This window comes from Chinchilla lanigera, unplaced genomic scaffold, assembly GCF_000276665.1.
Source record: "Chinchilla lanigera isolate Chin_1 unplaced genomic scaffold, ChiLan1.0 scaffold00016, whole genome shotgun sequence".
Taxonomy (NCBI): Eukaryota; Metazoa; Chordata; class Mammalia; order Rodentia; family Chinchillidae; genus Chinchilla; species Chinchilla lanigera.
The window spans coordinates 10618861-10640429 of NW_004955417.1; the positions used below are offsets into that span (position 1 = coordinate 10618861).

At 37.0% G+C, this 21569-nt stretch overlaps 1 protein-coding gene across 1 annotated transcript in view; it reads right to left on the minus strand.

The window, feature by feature from the left end:
• Rad54b (RAD54 homolog B (S. cerevisiae)) overlaps positions 1-21569 on the minus strand; it is an 87705-nt gene that overhangs the window by 20566 nt on the left and 45570 nt on the right. The window contains exons 4-8 of the mRNA XM_013512842.1: positions 13717-13914; positions 12538-12819; positions 8954-9116; positions 5457-5682; positions 3745-3952 (exon numbers count right to left, since the gene is read on the minus strand). Of these exons, the coding sequence (XP_013368296.1) occupies positions 3745-3952; positions 5457-5682; positions 8954-9116; positions 12538-12819; positions 13717-13914 (1077 nt within the window). The remainder of the gene's footprint in view (positions 1-3744; positions 3953-5456; positions 5683-8953; positions 9117-12537; positions 12820-13716; positions 13915-21569) is intronic.

Below are 21569 nucleotides of genomic sequence, written 5' to 3' on the forward strand. Positions count from 1 at the left end.
CCTCAGATGTCCAGCTCACCAATGGCAAACCCAGGGAGCAATGAAGTGGGATAATCCAAAAGCCACCCACCTGGCCTCTCTAAAGTGGTAACAGCAGATGACCAAGGCAAATGAACAAGATTCTAGAAAAACATCAAAGTAGAAAAAATCTCTCAGATAACTACTGAGATGGTTACCACAATGAAAGACATACTTAGTGACTCTAGAGCAGATACAGACAAAAAAGAGGAGCTTAAGAATATGATGGAAACCATGAATTCCCAACATAGGAAAGAAATGAAATCCATAAACAGATTCATATTGATATCCAGGAGATTAAAAATTATATTAAAAGTATATGCAGCAGGATGAGCCAATATGAGCACAGCATCTCAGATATAGAAGACTGATTGCAGTTAGCAATCATGAAAAAAAGATTTCTTAAAAATACCAAGGGACCATGAGAAATCAATCCAGCAGTTGTTAGATGAGGCAAGAAGAATAACTTAAGATTGACTGGAGTCAATAAAAAAGCAACAGCTAGCACAAATGACATAAAAAAAAAAAACCTACATATAGACATCATGGCAGAAAACTTCCCTGACAGGAAAAAAGAATTTGCCATACAGGTAAGTGAGGAACATAGAACTCCAATTAGCCATGATTTTAAAAAATCTGCAGCAAGGCATATATAGTCAAGATTCCAGAAATTCAACACAAGAACAAGATATTAAAAGCTGATAAAGAAAAGAAGCAAATCACCTATAAAGGAAAGCCCATCAGAATCACACCTGACTTATCAACACATCCCTCAAGTCAAAGAGACCTTGGAAGAAAGTATTTCAACCCCTAAAAGAAAACAACCTCCAACCCAGATTGATGTACCCCACAAAATTATTTTTCAAAATTGATGGAGAAGACACTTCCATGACAAAGAAAATTCATGAACACCAAACAAGCACTCCAAAATGTTCTGGAGGAAATTCTAGAAAGATATAACAAGGAATACAATTCTTTGAAACCCAACAGAAGAAATCCACCAGGCAAGACACACACATAAAGAGAGGGGAGAGGGAAAGGGAATCAACAAGAGGAAAACAGGGCCGAGGATATAGCTCAGTGGCATAAGCACCTGCCTGGCAAGCACAAGTACCTGAGTTTGATTCCCAGTACAAAAAAATAAAAGAGGAAAATAAAATGAAATAGATAAGTCAATATATATTATTTATAACCATGAATGCTAATGGATTCAATTCACCAATCAAAAGAAACAGACTGGCAGAATAGATTAAGAAGCAAAATCCAACAATATGCTGCATACAAGAAGCACATTGAATTCAAAAAGAAATTCATAGACTGAAAGTCAAAGGATGGAAAACAATGTTCCATGTGACAGGAACCTGGAACAAAGCAGGGGTAGCTACTCTATTTGCAGACAAAGTGGGTTTCACACTAAGACTGATTAAGAGACAAAGAAGGTCATTATACCCTTATAAAGGGAACAATCTAAGACGTAGAGATAACAAACATAAATATATATGCAAAAAATACCAGCACACCCAGTGATATAAAATATTGGACATGAAATACAAATGGGGGGGGCTGGGGATTTAACTCAGCGGCACAGTGCCTGCCTCGCAAGCGCAAGGTCCTGAGTTTGAGTTCCTGGTACCAGAAAAAAAAAAAAAAAAAAAATGAAATACAAATGGACATGAAAAATCAAATAAGTACTAATACAATTGTATTGGGAGATATCAATACCCTACTGTCACAACTAGACAGATCAACTAGACAAAAAATTAACAATGAAATGTTAGAACTGAACCAAACTTTTGAACAAATGGATTTAGTAGATGTCTACAGAGTATTCCAGCCCACAACATCAAAATACACATTCTTCTCAGCTGCACACAGGACATTCTCCAAAACACATCACATATTAGCTTGTAGAACATGCTTAAGCAAATGCAGAGGAACTGAAATTATCCCATACATATTATCAGGCCACAGTGCAATGAAAATGGTAGTCAATGGCAAAAGAAACTACAAGAACTTCAGAAACACATAGAAATTAAATAATATTCTCCTGAACAACCAATGTGTCACAGATGAAATTAAAGAAGAAATTAGACAGTTTCTATAATTAAACAATAATGCCAATACAACATACAGGAACTTATGGGATACAAAGAAAGCTATCTTACAAGGAAAATTATAGCAGTGAATTCACATATTAGGAAAACAGAGTGAGCTCAAATAAACAGCCTGATGTTGAACCTCAAGCTTCTACAAAAAGAAGAGCAAGTCAAGCCCAAAGCTCATACAAGAGAGGAAGTTATAAAGATCAGAGCAGATATTAATAAAAGAGATTAAGAAAACACTACAAAGAATCATGGATTAAAGAGTTGGTTCTTTGAAGTGTTAAATAAAATCATCAAACCCTTAGCCTTTCCTTATAAAAAAAAGGAAAGAACAGATTCAAACCCATGCAATTAGGAATGAAAAGGGTAAAATCACAATGGATCCTGCAGAAATCCAAAAGATCATCTATACCTACTTCAAAAACTTGTACTCTAACAAGATGGAAAATGCAGAAGAAATGGACACATTCCTAGATACATATAAACTACCAAAGCTGAATCAAGAAGAAATAAAAATTCTAAATAAATGAATATCCATCAATAAAATTGATGATGTAACTAAAAACTTACCAACAAATAAGAGCCCAGGCCCTACTGGATTTACTGCTGAATGCTACATGAAATGTAGAGAAGATCTAATACCACTATTTCTCAAAATCTTTAATGAAACTGAAAGAGAAGCAATACTCCCAAATTCATTCCTAGAAGCAAGCATTACCCTAAGACCAAAACCAGAGAAGGACCCAACAATGAAAGAGAACTATAGGCCAATCTCCCTGGATGAACATATATGCAAAAACCTCAATAAGATATTGTCAAATCATCAAGATTATACACCATGATCAAGTAGAATTCATCCCAGGGATGCAGGGTTGGTTCAATATATGAAAATCAATAAATGTAATACATCATATCAACAGAGCCAAGGACAAAAACCATATTTTCATCTCAATAAATGCAGAAAATATATTTAACAAAGTCCAACACCCATTTATGATAAAGACACCATAGAAAATTGGAATAGATGGTCTTTATCTCAACATAGTTCTGTTAACATTAGCCAGACCAATTAAGCAAGAGAAAGAAATAAAAGGAATAAGGGTAGGAAAGGAAGAAGTTAAATTATTATTATTTGCAGATGACATGATATGCTACATACAAGACCCCAAAACCTCCACCAAAAAACTTCTAGATTTAATAACCAAATTCAGTAGTGTAGCTGTATACAAAGTCAACACTCAAACATTGATAGCCTTCCTGTACACAAATAACAAACTCACCACAAGAGAAATTATGGAAACAACATCTTTCACAAGGGCATCCAAAAAAATAAAATACCTAGGAATCAATCTAACAAAGGAAGTAAAACACCTCTAGTACTCTGAAAAAGGAGATTGGAGAGGATATCAGAAAATGGAAACATATTCCTTACTTTTGGGTAAGAAGAACTAGTATAGTGAAAATGGCCATACTTCAAAAGCCTACCAAGATTCAATTAACACACATTTATTAGTATGAATTCCATCCCATATCACTAGTTTTTGGATGTCAAGTACCAGATTATAAATCTGTTATGTTCAGTAGGCAAAATTCCCATCATATCTTCCCAAAGGTAAATACTAACCAGTTAGAATTATTCTTTTCTCACAAGAAAGGCTAAAGAGTGCTGTAGTTGTCTTAATGGCACTATTCTTCAAACGATGTCCCTCATCACAGATTAAAAGATCAAATTTTATAATCTTAATTTGATCCAGGGAACGAAGTAACATTTCATAGCTGATGATAAGAACAGAATAAAATGTATATTTGGTGAATTCTTCAACTTTGTGGTCCTGAGGAGGAAAAAAAGGAAATATTTAACAAACCATGAGCATAAACCAGTCATACCCTGATAATTCAACTGCTTTGAAATTCATCAAATTCAGTACTCCACACATTCTCCTGATGAGAAAATTTGGTTTGAAATTCATAGTAGTTTGGTACCCAACACACAAACCAGAACTTGTTGGTGTCAGCTGCCCCCGACTCACTACCCTTTTCTTTTTTTTTTTTTTTCTTTTTGGTTTTTTGGTTTTTCTCTGGTACCGGGAACTGAACTCACAACCCTGCGCTTGCCAGGCAGGAGCTTCTGCAGCTGAGCTAAATCCCCAGCCCCTTCACTAGCTAAATCCCCAGCCCCTTTTCAACCAAAACCATTTGTTTGGCATTCATTGCACCTCCCAGAACCAGTTAAGGTCCAAAGTAGTAGTTTTTTTTTTAACCAAAGTAGTATTGTATGTAAAATCAAACTTAACAATTTCTGATAGCCACTAATCAAAATTTAGAACATGTTAACTCTATGTTTTGATTAGTTCATAATGTGAGAAGGAAATACCAAGAGGTTGGGTGGCTTAAATAATAGATATTTATTTATTCCATAAGCTGGAAAACCTAAAATCATGGTGTCAACACAAAAGAGAACCCTCTTCCTGGATTGCAGCAGGAAACTTTCTTGCTGTATCCTCTAATGATGAAAAGAAAATGCTCTAGAGCCTTTTCATTTTCTGGCAGGCAATAATCCCATCATAGGCCTCCACCCTAATCACTGCATCTAAGCCTAATTACCTAGATCCCTACCTCCTAAAACCATTACAGATGCTTCCTGACTTAATCATGGTTGGTCTAACAATGTTTTACTTTACAATGTGTAAAGCTGAACCCATACAACTATTGTTTTTCTCTTTCAGCACTCAATAAATCATATGAGATACTCAATACCTTATAAAATAGCCTTTTGGCCAGGCATGGTGGCACACACCCCTAATCCCAGCACTCAGGAGGCTGAGGAAGCAAGATTGCCACAGGTTTGAGGCCCACCTGGGCTACATAGTGAGTTCAAAACAAGCCTGAACTACATACCAAGACCCTGTTTCAAAAAGAAAACAAAACAAACAAATAAAAAATAGGCTTTTGGTTAGATGATTTTACCAAACTGTAGGCTAATGAAAGTGTTCTGAGCATACTTAAGATAAGTTAGGCTAGGCTACAATGTTTGGTAGATTACATGTATTAAATGCATTATCAATTCATGATATTATATAATCCCACTGCATGCCAAGGAACATCTGCATACTAACAGTCAGAGCTTCAACACACGAATCCAGGAGGAACTCAAATATTCAGTCCAGAGCAACCCAAAACCAAAATATAAGCCCCCAGACCACAATTTTGTGTAAAGAGGTTGGAAGTTACATACACTTGAAAAACTGCATCAGAAAGAATTAAAAACTGTATTAATGACTTTAAAAACTAAAGATCTGAAGAATGACTAAGGTTAAACTTTTAAAAGTCTCTTACCTGATCAACAGTAAATATCTTGATCCTTTCACTTCCTAGCCATTTTTTGAATTCTTTCCTCCAGTTATTCACCAAGCTTCCAGGTGTAACAATTAGGGTCTTCTTTATCACTGGCTTGCCTCCATAGGGTCCCTGACACTGCAGCGTCCAGATGAGGGAAATACATTGCAGCGTTTTCCCTAAACCCATCTCATCAGCAAGAATAGCTCCGTATCTGCCATTCATTCTGTTAGAAAGATTGTACTTCCTTTAATCACAATAGGAAAATATTTTATTCTCCTAAAACCATCAAGAAACCAGAACCTGATATTTTGCCATTATAACACTGAAGCCTTTCCTAGTGTTTTATTCAGCTGATTTATAATATACTTCTTTTGCATCTTATACTAAAACATTAGGGCCGGGGATACTGCTCAACCGCACAAGCTCCTGCCTGGCAATCGCAAGGTCCTGGGTTCAATTCCCAATACCAAAAAATAAAAAAATAAAAATATTTTAAAAATTAATCTGAAATAAAGAACTGAATTTAAGTAATCTGTTATATCCCATGTACATATTTAAAGACTACATTAATTGCAATATTCTATCTGTGTTTCGATAATTTAACAGTAATGGTGCTTCTCATCACTAACAGTAGAGCAATTCTTATCATTTTCATCATTAGATATCAAAAGTTTAAAATATATTGTAATTTTAATCAAAAGATCTACTAAGCTGAATTTATTCTAGGACAAATAAGTCTATCCTAGAATAAGAATTTATTACTGGCAGAAAATGAAGTCCTCAATCAAAAGAGTTCCCTATAATGTACTTTTTAAAAAATAAACTAAACATTTGATCTAATCCACATAATTTACTAAAAATCTTTCATTCAAAAAACTTAAAATAAAAATTTTCTATCCTACAAAAAAAAAAACTTTTATCCTACAGACCTACTGAATTAATGCAACTTAAAATAAATGTCACTAAGAATATTATTTAGGTCATGCATTTCTATAAAGTCCTTAGATATCTACACACTATATATTAAAAAGCTATAAATGCTAAAGGAAGTGAGGATGTTACCCAAGATATAAGCATAGTTCAATTTTGTTTTACTTTTGTTTTTTTGAAACAGCATCTCACTATGTAGTTCAAGCTGGCCTTGAACTCACTACACGTCCCAGGCTGGCCTCAAACTCACCACAATCCTCCTGTCTCAGCCTCCTGAGTGCTGGGATTACAGCTGTGTGCCACCATGCCTGGCCTAACTGTATGTCTTATTAGTAGAAATAAGGACCAGTAAGCAAATATTATGTTTCCCCTTCAAAGTATATATAAAGCACAAATGTGACCTGTGATTGTTAATTAGCCAATGAGACAACTGTCAGCAAAATAAAATAGGAACAGCAGACAGAAAACAAATCCGTCCTTTCGTGGTGGGAAGAAAGGAAGAGCATAGCTTCACTGAGAAGATGCATCTTGGCCAAATTTTAAAGCGTAAATGGAAACTTACTGCACTGGTTAGGTAGTTTAAGATAGGTGGAACTTGAACTGAGTTCCAAGAAGGGAAATAAAGATACAAACCTGGCAAGGTAGGAAGAAGACAAATGTGCTTATCCTGAGAACTCACGCTGTATCTGGTAGATCAGCATTTCCCAAACAGCAGTCTTTCATTATTATTATCACACGTTTTCCTATATATGTAATACTATGCTATTATTTACTTTTCTTTAAATCAATTAACTTTTAATTTAAACTTACTCGAAAATACTATTGCTAAGCACAACTTATTGGAACAAAAACAATGCACTATTTTTTCTAATAATTCTTAAAATATACTATTAAAATTTAAAAACAAATCTTATCTATTTATCACCTCATAATGGTCCCACATACCACCAATGAAATGAGGATCACAATAGGGATAAACTGCTTTAAATTTTGAAAGACTCTAAGTAAGGGAATGCCATGTTCAGGAGTGTTTTCAGGAAACTGAAACTGGTGGATATAAGTAGATTAGCTCTGAGAAGAATTAGAAGCAGAAACTCAAGTTAGAAGCCACTGCAATAGTTCACATAAACACGATGCTCTGAAGCCATCAGTTACTATGGGATGCCAGAAAAGATTAGGCAGCCAGTGACATTCAGGAAGTTAAAAGAACAATAACGTTCAGGTTTGATTAGATTCACAAAGTAAGAAAGAAGAGATAAGATCCAAAGGAAGATAGATGGGAAGGGGAGTTCAGTTAAAAGTTTCCAGGAGACAGTGTCCTTTGATCTGTCATCATGAAAGGGGTTTTTTGAGTTGGGGGGAAGGGTGACTTGTAGCTGTGTTTTTTGTGATTCTGGGGATGAGGCTCAGAGAGTGCTGAAATATATCCTAAGCCCATTCATTCATTCATTTATTTTTGGAGACATGATTTGGCCAAATTGCCCAGGCTGGTCTCCAGCTTATAATCCCCTACTTCAGCCTGCCAAGTAGCTGAGATTAGAGTCATGCACCACTATGCCTGGCTCCAACAAATCTAAATTCAAGAACCTACCCACTTAAACCCCCCCCCCAAAAAAAGGACTGGAAAGAAATACTCCAAAATATTAAGTCAGAATAAAGAAAACTTTATTCTACTACTCCTTAATCAGAAAATTCAAAAGGGAGCCCAGGGATATAGCTCAGTGGCACAAATGCCTGCCTAGCAAGCAAGCACAAGGTCCTAAATTCGATTCCTAGTACAAAGAAAAAAGAAAAGAAAAAGAAAATTCAAAAGGAGGCAGAAACTTTCTTTGTTTCTTTTTCTTTTTTTGTTTTTTTTTTCTGGTACCAGGAATCGAACTCACGACCTTGCACTTGCCAGGCAGGCGCTGGTGCCACTGAGCTAAATCCCTAGCCCCTCTCTGTTTCTTTCTCTTTTCCTTTTCTTAGAGTAGAGGTGACTTTTTAAAAAATCTTTTTTTCCAAAATTCTCATAAGCAAAATTAAGTTTCTTCCATCTCCTTCCATAATCTTTTATTATATAATGGCAAGTTCTTATTATACCATATTAAGATTGACAGTATTTATGTTTAGTCAACTATTTTATAAGCTACTTAAGGGTAAGGATCATGGTTCTGACTCTTATATTCCTACCTTCTTCTACCTCCTTGCAGGATACTGGGCACATTTCAAACTACTTTTAGAAAGGGCTGGGGTTTTAGCTCAGCGGCACAGCACCTGCCTTGCAAGTGCAAGGTCATGAGTTCGATTCCTGGTACCAAACTACTTTTGGAATAAATGCGAGCATTAAGTACCACTCACCTTTCCTTTTTTTTTTTTTTCAGTCCTGTAAATCAAACCCAGAGTTTCACACATACTACGCCACTGCTCTATCACTGAGCTACACCTCCAGCCCAAGTCACATCTCCTCCTAACTAAAATTCATAGTGTATCCTTGACACTTATTATACCAGGCTCTTCTTAGTAATCATTACTATGTTACAGGTTAAATCAAAACTCATTAAATTAAATAAATGTTTTCCTACCTCATGCCCATTACACATTCATAAAGGAATATGATTCCTTCTTTCTGATGTGGTCGAAGGTGATATACAACATGAGGATCTACCACTACATCCACAAGAGGGAAACAGTTTTTATTAAACATCCACTGGTGATTCTTGTCTGGTCGTGGCATAACAAGAGAATCTTTAAAAAAGGTGAAAGTATGATTACATGTGTAATTTCACTTTATCAGCAACTATATTATCTTGTTTTCATTATCCCTAAAATAAAACCTTTTTTTGCAACCATGACAAACAAAACCACAAAGCTTAGTAACACTAATGCTAACAAGAGTACAAAGTCAAAAAAGAAAATCTCATGCCTTACTATTCTAAGATTTCACATAAGGAATTACAAAGCACTTTCCAAACTTCATATGGCCAGAAGTGTTTCAAAAATCACTGAAATTCACTTTTACCTTGGAAAGCATGGGTTGAAATTTTGCCAGGACACACTTGTCAATACCTGCAGTTTCTCATTCTGAAAAGACTCCCAAACTTTTTTTTTTTTTCTCCCCCTGGTCTTTTTGAGACAAGGTCTTGCTATGCAGTTCAGGTTGGTCTTGAACTCACTTTGTAGCCCAGGCTGGCCTAGAACTTACAACAATTCTCTTGCCTCAGCCTCCTGAGTGCTGGCATTACAGGCATGTGCCACCACGACCCGCAAGTTTCTCAAAATTAGCATAAAGGTTTTTTTAGTTTTTAGTCCTTCACTCACTCAGAATGATCATTATTCTATTAATAAAAACTGAGAGAATAAATTTTCCATTAATTCAGCCATCATTATCTGCTTAGTTATCACATTCATGAATGTCAAACTCTGCAAAGCTGCATGAAGTAACCATCAAATAATAAAAATAACTTTTTTAGACATATGCTAACACAATTTTAAAAATTTACTAAAACATCACCCAGAAAGGCAAAACCAAATATACCTCAAGGCAAGTCTCAACTGATAAATCTAAAGTAAGATAACTTTATCAAAGTTATTTGGGGGGTATATTTACATGTCTACATGATGATTAAAAACTCAATTTGAGCCAAAAAAAAATAAACAGGAAGGAAATAAGAGAACAAAGAGATAAGGGAAGATGCAAAGAACTAGGTTCCAGAAGACTAAACAAATGTTCATCAGTGTGGATACACATGATCATAGCAATGACAGTCTGGTCATGTTTACCATTAGCAATCACCCAGAGGGCAAGTTTTCTGTGGATCTTCCTTGGTTTCTAAGTAATCAAAAGAAATCTTTCTTGGAAATAAATTCCTGCAAGGTAGGAGATTAGAAAGTAAAAATGGAAAATTTAGCCCTTAGCTTTCCTCTGTATTCTGGTAGCAAACCAAGAGTGTACTCCCTGAAGAGGTCCAACCAAGAGCTAGCCCCATTTTCCCCCTTTTAAAAGGAAATACAGATGACAGTTAACAATAAGAACAACAACTATCATCTATAAATGGCTCATCTTTTTTGATTATTGAATTTACTGGGTATTGAACACAGAGCTGTTACACTAAGTTGTACTTCCAACCCTTTTTTTCTTATTTTTTATTTGAGACAGCCTGCTAAGTGACCAAGTTGGTCAGGCTGGGCTCAAACTCACAATCCTCCTGCCTCAGGCTCCCAGCCTCCTGATCCTCAGGATCACAGACATGGACCACTACACCCAGCTTGAAAGACTCATCTTTAAGGAAAAAAAACCAAATCTGTCTGGCATGGTAGGCCAGCAGGTGGACAGGCTGAGCCCAGCCTGGGCAATTTAGCCACTAAGTGAATCTATACCTCAAAATAAAAAATTTAAAATGGGTGGGAAGGTCGCTCAGCGACCGGGTTTAATCCCTAGTACTGCAACAGATTACTTTTAAGTATACAACCTAATGCTATCCACAGCATGGTAAAATAAATGAGAACCATCAACAAATTTATACAAAATGCTTTCATATGTAGATGTACCTACATACATACACACACACACACACACACACACATGCACACACATACACACACACAGAGCACTCTAAATCTCTGAAGTGGTTATTAGAACCCTATGAAGAAGCAAAACATCAGTGAGATAAGTGATACCCAAGGAGGTCAGAAAACTAGTTAGTTCAGTGGCAAAACCACAATTCCAACTGAGGGCATTAAATAAGTCAAGTATTCTTTTTGTTTCCCCACAGCCGTCTATTGTGTAAGAGGAAGGCAAAGAGAAAGGAGAACAGAAGGAAGGAGCTGGTGGGACAGATGAAATAACTGGGTACAAAAAGGTTTGTAAGCACAAGCAACAACTCTCCATATTTCAACTGAGTCGTTAGGGTAAGTTAATGAAGAAACAGGAATTTTTAATTGTGGGGTTTCATCTCCATCACGCCATTGGTTGCTGAATTTACCTAAGTCAGTTCCTCTTTCCAGGCTTCAGTTCCCTCAAATGCAGAGTGAAGGACTGATGATCTAAATGAGCTCAAGACTTATGTTTCCATGACAATGGCAACAGGAAAAAAATAACGGTTACTTTATACACTGTTATTTTGCTACTAGTATGAAAAAGACCTCTTCTTCCCCTCCTTATATCTACTACAGCATATTTTATCCACAATTCTCACCACATAAGGGCCTGTCATAACAGTTTTAACCTCTAGGTCCAATACATAAAAGGTAATCAAGAAATACTGGCTAGTTTCTCTTCGTTCATTGCAAACAAAGGTTTGTGCTAATATTGTTTGGTAAGATATCACGCCTATATCTTCTACTCTGAATAACTACTACAAAGACAATACGCAATACATTAATTACTGTAACTCTCCTACTAACCTGTTTTGAAACTGTTTCATTATTTTTTTCTCTTTAAAATTAAAAAAATATATTTAAAATAATAAAATTAAAGAACAATCAGAAACAGGTCAAGTTTCATTCTGCAATGTGAATTTTCTTTAAATCAAACTGACTGAATTAAACTGAATTTTCACCAGGTGTGGTGGTGCACGCCTGTAATCCCAGCACTCGGGAGGCTGAGGGCAGGAGGATCACTGTGAGTTCGAGGCCAGCCTGGGCTACAAAGTAAGCTCAAGGCCAGCCTGAACTGCATAGTGAGACCCTGTCTCAAACAGACAACAAATAAATAAATAAATAAATAAATACTGAATTTGCAGGTTTTGCACAGCACCTCACTACTCCAGACTGAATATACTAATGCATGTGATCAAAGCATATAATCTTCAAATCAAAAGTATATTAATTCTGATTAGCAGATTTACTAATTTTTCTCCTTACTACAGAAGCCAGACTTCATTCAAAATTACACTTGGGTGCAGGGTATACATCTATAATTTATCTATTTTTCCATCAATGCCTAATGGAATATTTTGATTATTCTTTTCATGAGGTTACGTATTTACATATTAAATAATTCCCAAACTCTTATTATTTGACTTCCCCATTATCCCTTATGTCAGACTGTGTGTCTGAAGAATAATATAGATTTTCACCTGTTTAAACAAAATTTAAACTTCAATTCACACAACAAAAGTCTTCTGACAGTAAAAACAGAATATTCAAGTTATTTTTAACACCTTACTTGGTGTGTATGGGTCATGGCGTGGTTTGTACTTCTGGAAATCATCCCGTACATTTTCCTTTGCATTTGGTTTACAAACACTCTTGAAAGGCTCAAAAAAGCACTTCCTGGCAGTCTGAGAAGAACTCGGGACAGCCGGACTTCCTCCTCCAAACTGAAAACACCTGCCGCTGTTGAAGTCCTCTGAAGAGATTATACCCATGATTTCTATTTCTTTTCCACCAATCATTAGTGTTTGGCCCTCTTCAACCTTTTCAAGTTCTTTGAATTTATATCCAATACCTTTAAGGTGTGGAGAAAAAAATTAATTAAATTGACATCCCAAGGTGACGTAGTGATACCATAGCCAACTTCCCATGATTGAACACAGTGAAAACTGTGCTTTGCCAGTAGTCTGGAATAACTCCAGGCGAAAAACATAATTCATCTTTTTTTTTGTTTTGAGACAGGGTCCATTGTGAAACAAAAGGAAAATGCTCAAATGTAAAGAGCAACTGGGGTGAGGGAAAAGAGAAAAGAAAGAAGGGGAAATTATGCATGTATGTATATACAGGACAGCTAACGTAGTTGTACTAGTGACTTCTATCGCTTCACTGAAAGGAACAGTTAATGATTACTTATTTGATCAATCTTGCATGTCTCTGTTTTCCTGAGAAACCACTTTGAAGATATCAATATGTAATACAACAACCACTGTTAATTTCCTACCACTTTGTCTGTAACTCTGTATTGTTTGTATTGTTCTTACGCTATTTTGTAAATGGATATCTGTTTGCTAATATGTTTTCCTTCTTTTATTTTTAAAATAAATTTTAAAACACAAAAGAGAGACAGGGTCTCACTATGTAGTCCATGCTGGCCTCAAACTTGCAGCAATCCTCCTGCCTTAGCTTCCCAAGTGCAGGAATTACAGGTGTGCCCCACCATACCCAGCAATTTATTATTTTGATTAAGAAAAAAAAACCTAAAAACTCAGAAGAAATAATAATATAGCCTAAGTCAGGCATGGTGGCACACAGACTTGTAATTTGGAAGCTGAGACAGGGGGATGTCTGTGAGTTTGTGGGCAGCCATCTTGCCCCGTCTCTTTATAAAGCCCAACTGTATTTCAGCTGTGTAATTAGATTATATATACTAATATTTAAACAAAATCATAAACATTAGGTAATAGTACAATACCTTTCCCAATGTCTTTGCCTTCCAAATCTTTTAATATAAATGACCTTCCTTTCACAATAAGAATAGCATCTCCTTCCCACTTTTTGTGTTTTTTCTTCGAAGCCTTACTCCACACAACACTGAAATATTTAACTAGGCTCTCAAGTTCCTCTTCTTTTCCCTTGGATTCTTTTATTTCTCTAGGGGCTGAATGAACAAGAATGAAAAAGAAAAACCACATTATTAAAGAAAACTTTAATGTCTAAGTATCAAGATCATTCGAACAAAAAAGAGGCACAAGAAAATCAGATTGTTTTAAGAAACTGCATGAAAGAATATTTGATCATACTCATGTTAGCATTTCAAAAACTGAGAAATCCAAATATCACGTGTAGCATTACCATGAACTCACTGAAGGTAAACTTCTCATCCACAAGTCATATAAACTCAGTCTGAAGTGAAATAACATAATAACACTATAAACATTTTAGAACTCAAGAAATTAAAGAATTTCAGCCAAGCATAATGCTGCACACCTGTAATCCCAGCACTCAGGAGGCTGAGGCAGGAGGATCACTGCAAGTTCGCGGCCAGCCTGGACTACATAGTGACCTCAAGGCCAGTCTGAACTACCTAATAATAACATGTCTCAAAAAAGAATAATAATAATTTCAATGTCTAAAATATCTAAAAACATGTTTTGATAAGTGATTTAATAGTGACATGAAAAGTTGAGGAAAAGATAAAGACTGCAGAGTTCTCTAAAAGAAAACCCTATTTTTTTCTTTTGTGTTTTTATTGAGAAATAAAAACTGTATGTATTCACAGAATTCAACATATTTTGATAGACGTATACATTGTAGAATAACTAAAGCTAATTAACATTCATTACCTCACATACTTTTCAAACGAAATTTTTTTTTTTGTCTGACACAGGGTTTCACTATGCAGTTCAGGCTGGCCTTGAGCTCACTTTGTAGCACAGGCTGGCTGCGAACTAGCAATGATCCTCCTGCCTCAGCCTCCCAAATGCTGGGATTACTGGCCTGTGCCACCATGCCCGGCCTTCAAATGAAAATATTTAAAACCTACCTTAGCATTTCCAAGAATGTAATATATTAACTAAAGATATCATTTCTACAGTAGATCCCTTGACCTTACTCCTCCTTACCTGAATTTTTGTGTCTTTTGACTAACATCCCCAGTCTCCCATCCGCACCCTATCCTTGGGGAACACATTCCATTCTCTCCCTCCCTGAGTTCATCCTGTACTTACAGATGGTATCACGCAGTATTTCACTTAGCATAATTCTCTCCAGGTTTATGTAAGTTGTCACAAATGACAGGATTTCCTTCTTTTTTAAAGAATGAATAGTTTTCCACTGTGCGTGTATAACATACTTTACCTATTTATCTGTTGGTGGACACTTAGGTTGATTCCCTATGCTGTCTGTTGTGAATAATATGGAAATGAACACGGGGATGCTGGTATCTCTTCAAAATGCTGATTCTGCTTTCTTTGCATACATATCCAAAAGTAGAATGATTAGATCATCCAGTATATAATTTATTTAAAATAAAAACAAATGCAAAACAGGAAAGTGTGAATGAGACTGAATTTCATTAAAATACTTGTCTCTCCTAATTAGAAAATAATCAGGCTGTCCCAAGGGTTCTAAGAACTGAATAGTATATGATCAGAAAATAAAAATTATTCTTATAAAATCTGCTTTTCTTGATAACATTTCCAGTATCACATTACGGAGACATATCTAAACAGTCTAACACAGAAAATACTCCAGAATCAAGTGACACAAACCAGAAAGTAGTAGTTCCTCCTATAGAGTTGGGGAATTGACTAGAAAGGGGCAGGAGAAAACATGTTATGAGCCATGGTTACATGGGTGGGTAGAATCAGGGGGGTAAAAAAAATCACCAAACGGACCAGTTAAGAGTTATATATTCTTGTTACATGTTAATTATACCTTAGTCTTTAAAACAAAAAACCAATGCCAGAATAGATTAAAAGGCACATGACATTCTAAATAATGGTAATTTAAGAGTTTTGACACAAAAACACTATCATATTAATTCACTTGACCCTACTGACAAAATCCCATTTGCTTCTTACCTCCTCTTATCCCGCCTTTTCCTGTATTAGCATAAAACACTGGCACCCCATGAAATCTCCTCATGCTGAGTTCTAGCTCCTCCTTCTCATCTAACTTGTACACTAAATTTTCAGTGGCTATATAAAAGCCAATCTAGCTGAAGACAGCAAAAAAAAATCTCATTCTCACATTACTGAAGAAGCCTTCCCTATGAAGCCTTTAATCCAAGCTACTCGGAAGGATGACACAGGTCTTGATTTTGAGTTCAAGGCCAACCTGGGCAACACAGCAAGACCCCACCAAAAAAAAAAAAAAATTACAAAACTAAAGCCAAGTAATGTTTTAACTTTGAAAATGCATCATTTATTTAAATAGAAGAAGGAAATAATCCAGTATCAGGAATAAGAGAAGAATGACTACTTCTATTCAACATTGCCCTGGAAGTCCTAGCCACTACAATAAGGCAACAAAATCTTTATAAGCAAAAAGATCAAAAATGAAGAAGAAACAAAGCTGTACCTATTAGCAGATGGTATGACTGTTTCCACAGGGATTCTAAACACTAATGGCTAAATTTAATAAAACATTTAACAAGATCACAGGATGCATGGTTCATAAGCAAAAAAATCAATTGTATTGTTACAGAGGAGCAAGAAATAATCAGAAAATTAAATTTTAAAAATTCTATTTACAGTAGCTCCAAAAAAATTACAGATGAATACTTAGAAAAATATCTAACTAAAGGCATCCAAGTCTTCTACACTAAGAATTTTAAAATTTTGTTGAAGGAAATTAACAAAGATCTAAAGAAACAGAACACCTATTTAGTGGATTAGAACACTGAATTTTGTTGAGAGTAATTTCCTCCAAAATGATAAATACATTCAATACAATACCAATCAAAATCTCAGAACATATCAGGCACACTGGCTCATGCCCATAACCCCTGCACTTGGGTGGTTACTTCCAGAAGGTGTACATTTAAAAATTTTTTTTTCCTTTGGTACTGCAAATCGAACTCAGGACCTTGCACTTGCCAGGCAGGCACTCGTGCCACTGAGCTATATCCTCGGCCCGTTTTTTTTTTTTTTTTTTTGTATGTTTAATTTTTAAAAAGGCTTCCACTTTTTTTTCCAAAGTATTCTTTCACAACCTTTCCAGTAGGATAAGACACTTCCAATTGCTCTACATCTTTTTTCAAAACTAGGTACTGTCGGTTTCTTTAAAAAATTTTGGGGGCTGGGGATTTAGCTCAGCGGCAAAAGCGCCTGCCTGGCAAGTGCAAGGTCGTGAGTTCGGTTCCTGGTACCGGAGAAAAAAACAAAAAACCAAAAAAATAAAAAAATAAAAAAATAAAAAATTTTAGTCTGCCTAGTTCACATAAAATTTTAGTCTGCATAGTTCACATACCATTCAACTCCAAATAAAGTGTACAATTCATTTTTAATATACTGTTAGGAGCAACTGTCACCACCGCCAATTTTAGAACATTTTCAATACCTACAAGAGAAACTCCATATTCTTAGCTATTACCAACCAATTTTCTAGTCCTAACATCACTCCCTGACCCTAAAGAACCACTAATCTTTCCATCTCTATGGATGTTCCTGCTCTAGACATTTCATGACTGGCTTCCTTCACTCAGCATAATGTACTCAAAGCTCATACGTTTGAGGACTTTATTCCTTTTATGGCTGAATAACATTCCACTGTATGTATATACTACATGGTGTTTATCCATTTGAACATATTGTTCAAGTCAGAAAACTGAAATTCTTGACTGTCCACATTTTCAGTCCTACAGCCAATGAACTACATAAGCCAGACAACTCAGCCCTCTCTATAACAGTGATGGCAAAACTTTTAGAGCTTTCAATGATGCAAACAGTCGACGGTAGTGCGCATGCCGTAGGTTCGCTACCACTGCTTTGTAAGGTTCTCAAACTGATGCACTGTTTTATCTTCTCCATTGCCTCCACTTATTTCAAATTATGTGTTAAGGATTTCTGAACCACTGCAAGATAGTCTCAACAGGTCTAAGCTCTTCCCTTGCTACCTCTATTCCTTAAAAAAGCATATTCCACATTTATTACAGTTACCTATTTTAAAATGTAAGTCTGATCACATATCCTTTTTCTTAAAATCCACTCATCTTTATGGTGGTAAGGAAAGGGTGCTACTTCTCAACATGGAGCCTTACTCATCTTGCCCCACCATGCTAACCCAAATTAACTTCTACTGTAATGGTTGATGTATCATGTCAACTTGAGAAGTTCAGAAGTTTAAATGACTCAGCAGGGAGCCAAAGTCCTTTGTAGACATCCTCATTCTGTGCAAGAGAAGGGCATAGAGATTGTGTGGGTGCTACACACCTGCCCTGGGGGTGGTAGCCTGCATACAATATAAGGGAGGAAAAGAAGCTGGCTCCCCTACCCGTTTTGCTCTTGTTGCTTTTGCTGTTTTCTGCCACCAGGAACTGCTGCCATCTGCCTTGGGGCCAGCCAAGTATGGACTGAAACCTCCACAAACTGTAAGCTAAATAAACCTTTCCTTCCTTTATTTTGGGTGTGGGGTATTTTGTCCCAGCAACAAGGGAAAAGTAACAAAGACAGAATTTGGTACCAGAAGTGGGGTTGTTGCTGTGACTATATCTAACCATGTGGTTCAAGAGCCTTGGGGAATGGCTTGTGGGAAGAGCTTGAAAAGGTTCAGACCTGTCACCTGAAATAGTAGAGCTGGAACACCTTAGACTGTTCTGTATGGGAGTTTCTGGTCAGAGCTCAAAAAAATCAGAAAGTTGATAGAAATCCTGCTCATAAAGATGAGGCTCGGGAGGTTTCTGCTGGGCAGAAGGACTGAATTGGTTGTTGGACTCCACATGATGTGTATTATACCTTGGCAAAAAGTATGTCTGCATTTTGCTAGTGTCCAGAGATTTTGCCTGAGACTAAGATTAAGGGTGGCAGACTAATTAATCTCACAGAAGAAATTTCAAGGCAGTCTAATGTTGAGGCATTAGCATGGCTACTGTTGGAGCTGTTAGCCAGATTTATATTGAGAATCAAGAGCAGAGAGCTCAGCAAAGTGATTTAAAATATTCTGAGTTTGGTCAGAAAGGAAGCTCCAGGAAAGCTGTAGACTACAAAGATAGAGCTGAGGAGATCTCAATTATTTAAAAGGAACAGGAGAATATAAAAGATGGCCTGAGGGCATCACAAGAAGCAGCAAGTCTCCACTCTTTGCAGCCTCAAAACTGCAAAAGTGAAAGACTTTGCTTTAAGGAGAAAGTAACAGAGCACCATGTTCCAGAATGGCGGTGGCCGCACCAGGTTCCAGAATGGCAGCAGGGTAGAGAAGTTGTTCCTCAGAATTGGATTTACAATGCCCAGTGATTCAGGAGCTCAACCCCTACAACCAAGCGAGAGGAAAGCCTGGCTACTGGCACCAGACCTTGGCATCATCCATGTAGTGCTGGTTTTAGATGCATGCAGAATGAAAGAGTTATGGGGTTAAAGTGGCTTCCACCCCAATTTCAGATGGCCTGGGAGGCCAGGCGGTGTGCCCCTGAGAGGGCAGTGTGTGAAGCTGTGAGTGAGAAGCCAAATGTACAGTGGAGACCCCCAGAAGCTTGGAAAAGCCAGAAACATAGATTGTCTAAGGAAAGCTGCAATGAGGAAGCAAAGCAGGCCTAAGAGAGAAGCAGTGGAAGCTGTAACCACAAGTGCCATAGAAGTGAAGTCACACAAGCCCTTTGGAGCTCACAACTTGCCAGACTGCTTCAGACGCTGGACATGGAACAACTGGACTTAATGTTTCCCTGCTGGACTTTGGACTTGCTTTGGTCCCAATCCTTTGTATTCCCATTTGTAACTTTTGGAATGAAAATGTTTATCTTGTGCCATTGAATGCTGAAAGTGTTCAACTTTGTTTTCACTTGTACAAGGGCTTGCAGCCAAGGGTTTGCCTTAGATCTCTTAGGAGACTTGGGACTTGGACTATTCAGCAATGCTGAAACTGTTAGGCCTTTGGCAACTCTTACAGATGGACCAAAGGCCTTTTGCCTAAAAGGATGTGCATGACTCTTTGAGGAGCCGGGGGGAATGTTATATAATGTTGATAGACTTAATACTAGTTCTTAAGAATTATTAAACCTGTGTTATGATGTTCAAATTCTGAAATGCTAAGAATAAGCATGTCTTTGTATCTGGAAACCTGCTTAAAGAAATGTGCCTGGTTGCCACGATGACAAAAGGTGAATTGTAATGGTTGATACACTGTGTCAACTTGAAAAATTTAGAAGTTTAACTAAGTGACACAGTTTAACTAAGTGACTGAGGGCCAGGGCCCTTACTTTGCAGACATCCTTATCCTGTGCAAGAGGGGGGCATGAAAATTGTATGAGCGTTACACCCACCCTACAGGTGGTAGTGTGCATAAAATATAAGAGAGGAAAAGAAGCTGGCTCCCCCACCCCCACCTTTGCTCTTGTTGCTTTTGCTGTTTTCTGCCACCATGAATTGTTGCCCTCTGCCATGTGCCACTCTGCCTTGGAACCAAATGAGTATGGACTGAAACCTCCACAAACTGTGAGCTAAATAAATCTTTCTTTCCTTAAGTTTGCATGTTAGGTATTTTGTCCCAGCAAGAGAAAAGTAACCAAGACATCTACTCACTCTGCTACTCAGGCTAAATTTCCTTGCTTGGGCAAAAACAAACAAGTTCCTATTATCTCAATAATAAACATGCGCCAGGCATGGTGGCACACACCTGTAATCCCAGCACTTGGTTGTGGGGGAGGGTGCGCTGAGGCAGGAGGATTGTTGTGAGTTCAAGGCCAGCTTGGACTATAAAGTGAGTCTAAGACCAGCCTGAACTGCACAGTGAAATCCTGTCTCAAAAGGACTAAAAAATACACATGTAACAAAATGCTCAATGTCAACCTTTCCCACTAAACTATGAAGTCCTGAAAGGACGAGTCTGTTTTGATTTTGTTCAACATTTTCCCCTGTATTCTTTAAAACTGCCATTTTGAGTCTGGGTGCATTTTTACTTCATTTTCTTGAAAAATAATTAAGATAGAGTTATCTTGAGATTGGTGGTATAACTCAGTGGTAGACTGCTTGTGTAGCTGAGTATGTGTAAAATCCTAGGTTTGATCCCCAGCACTTAGTTACCTTAAAATTAATCTTCACTGAGAAAGTAGCTTTAGGAAATAACTCATTTCCATTATTGTCCATTTCTATTTTCATTTTACAATTTGATCAATTATTTTCCAAGTAAACTTTAAAAGAAAAATGTGATTCATCAGTTATGTATGATACCTTTTACCAACCTAAGGGGATTTTTTTGTTGTAGATTAGTTTTAGTTTTGGGGGGGCAGGGTCTTGCTATATACTCCAGGATGGCCCTGGATTATGTAGCTCAGGCAGACCTCAAACTCTCGGCAATCCTCTTGTCTTAGCCTCCAGAGTGCTGGGATTACAGGTGTGTGCCACCGAGCCTGACTGCATAACTCAATTTTATCAAGATTGTATTAATCCATCAGTATTTAGTCAAGGAAACTGACCAGTTCTTAGTTAAATTAGAGGCATCATATGTTGTTTCTGCTGTTTTACCAAGCTTGATTTTCCCAGGTAGAGTTTTAAGATTTTTAGCATTAACAAAAAACATGGATGGGACGAGGGCCCCCAGTGCTCAGGAAGCCACACAGAGGGGAGCACTGGCCTTCGGGCCGGCCCCCAGCCTTGCAGGCACTGCAGTGGC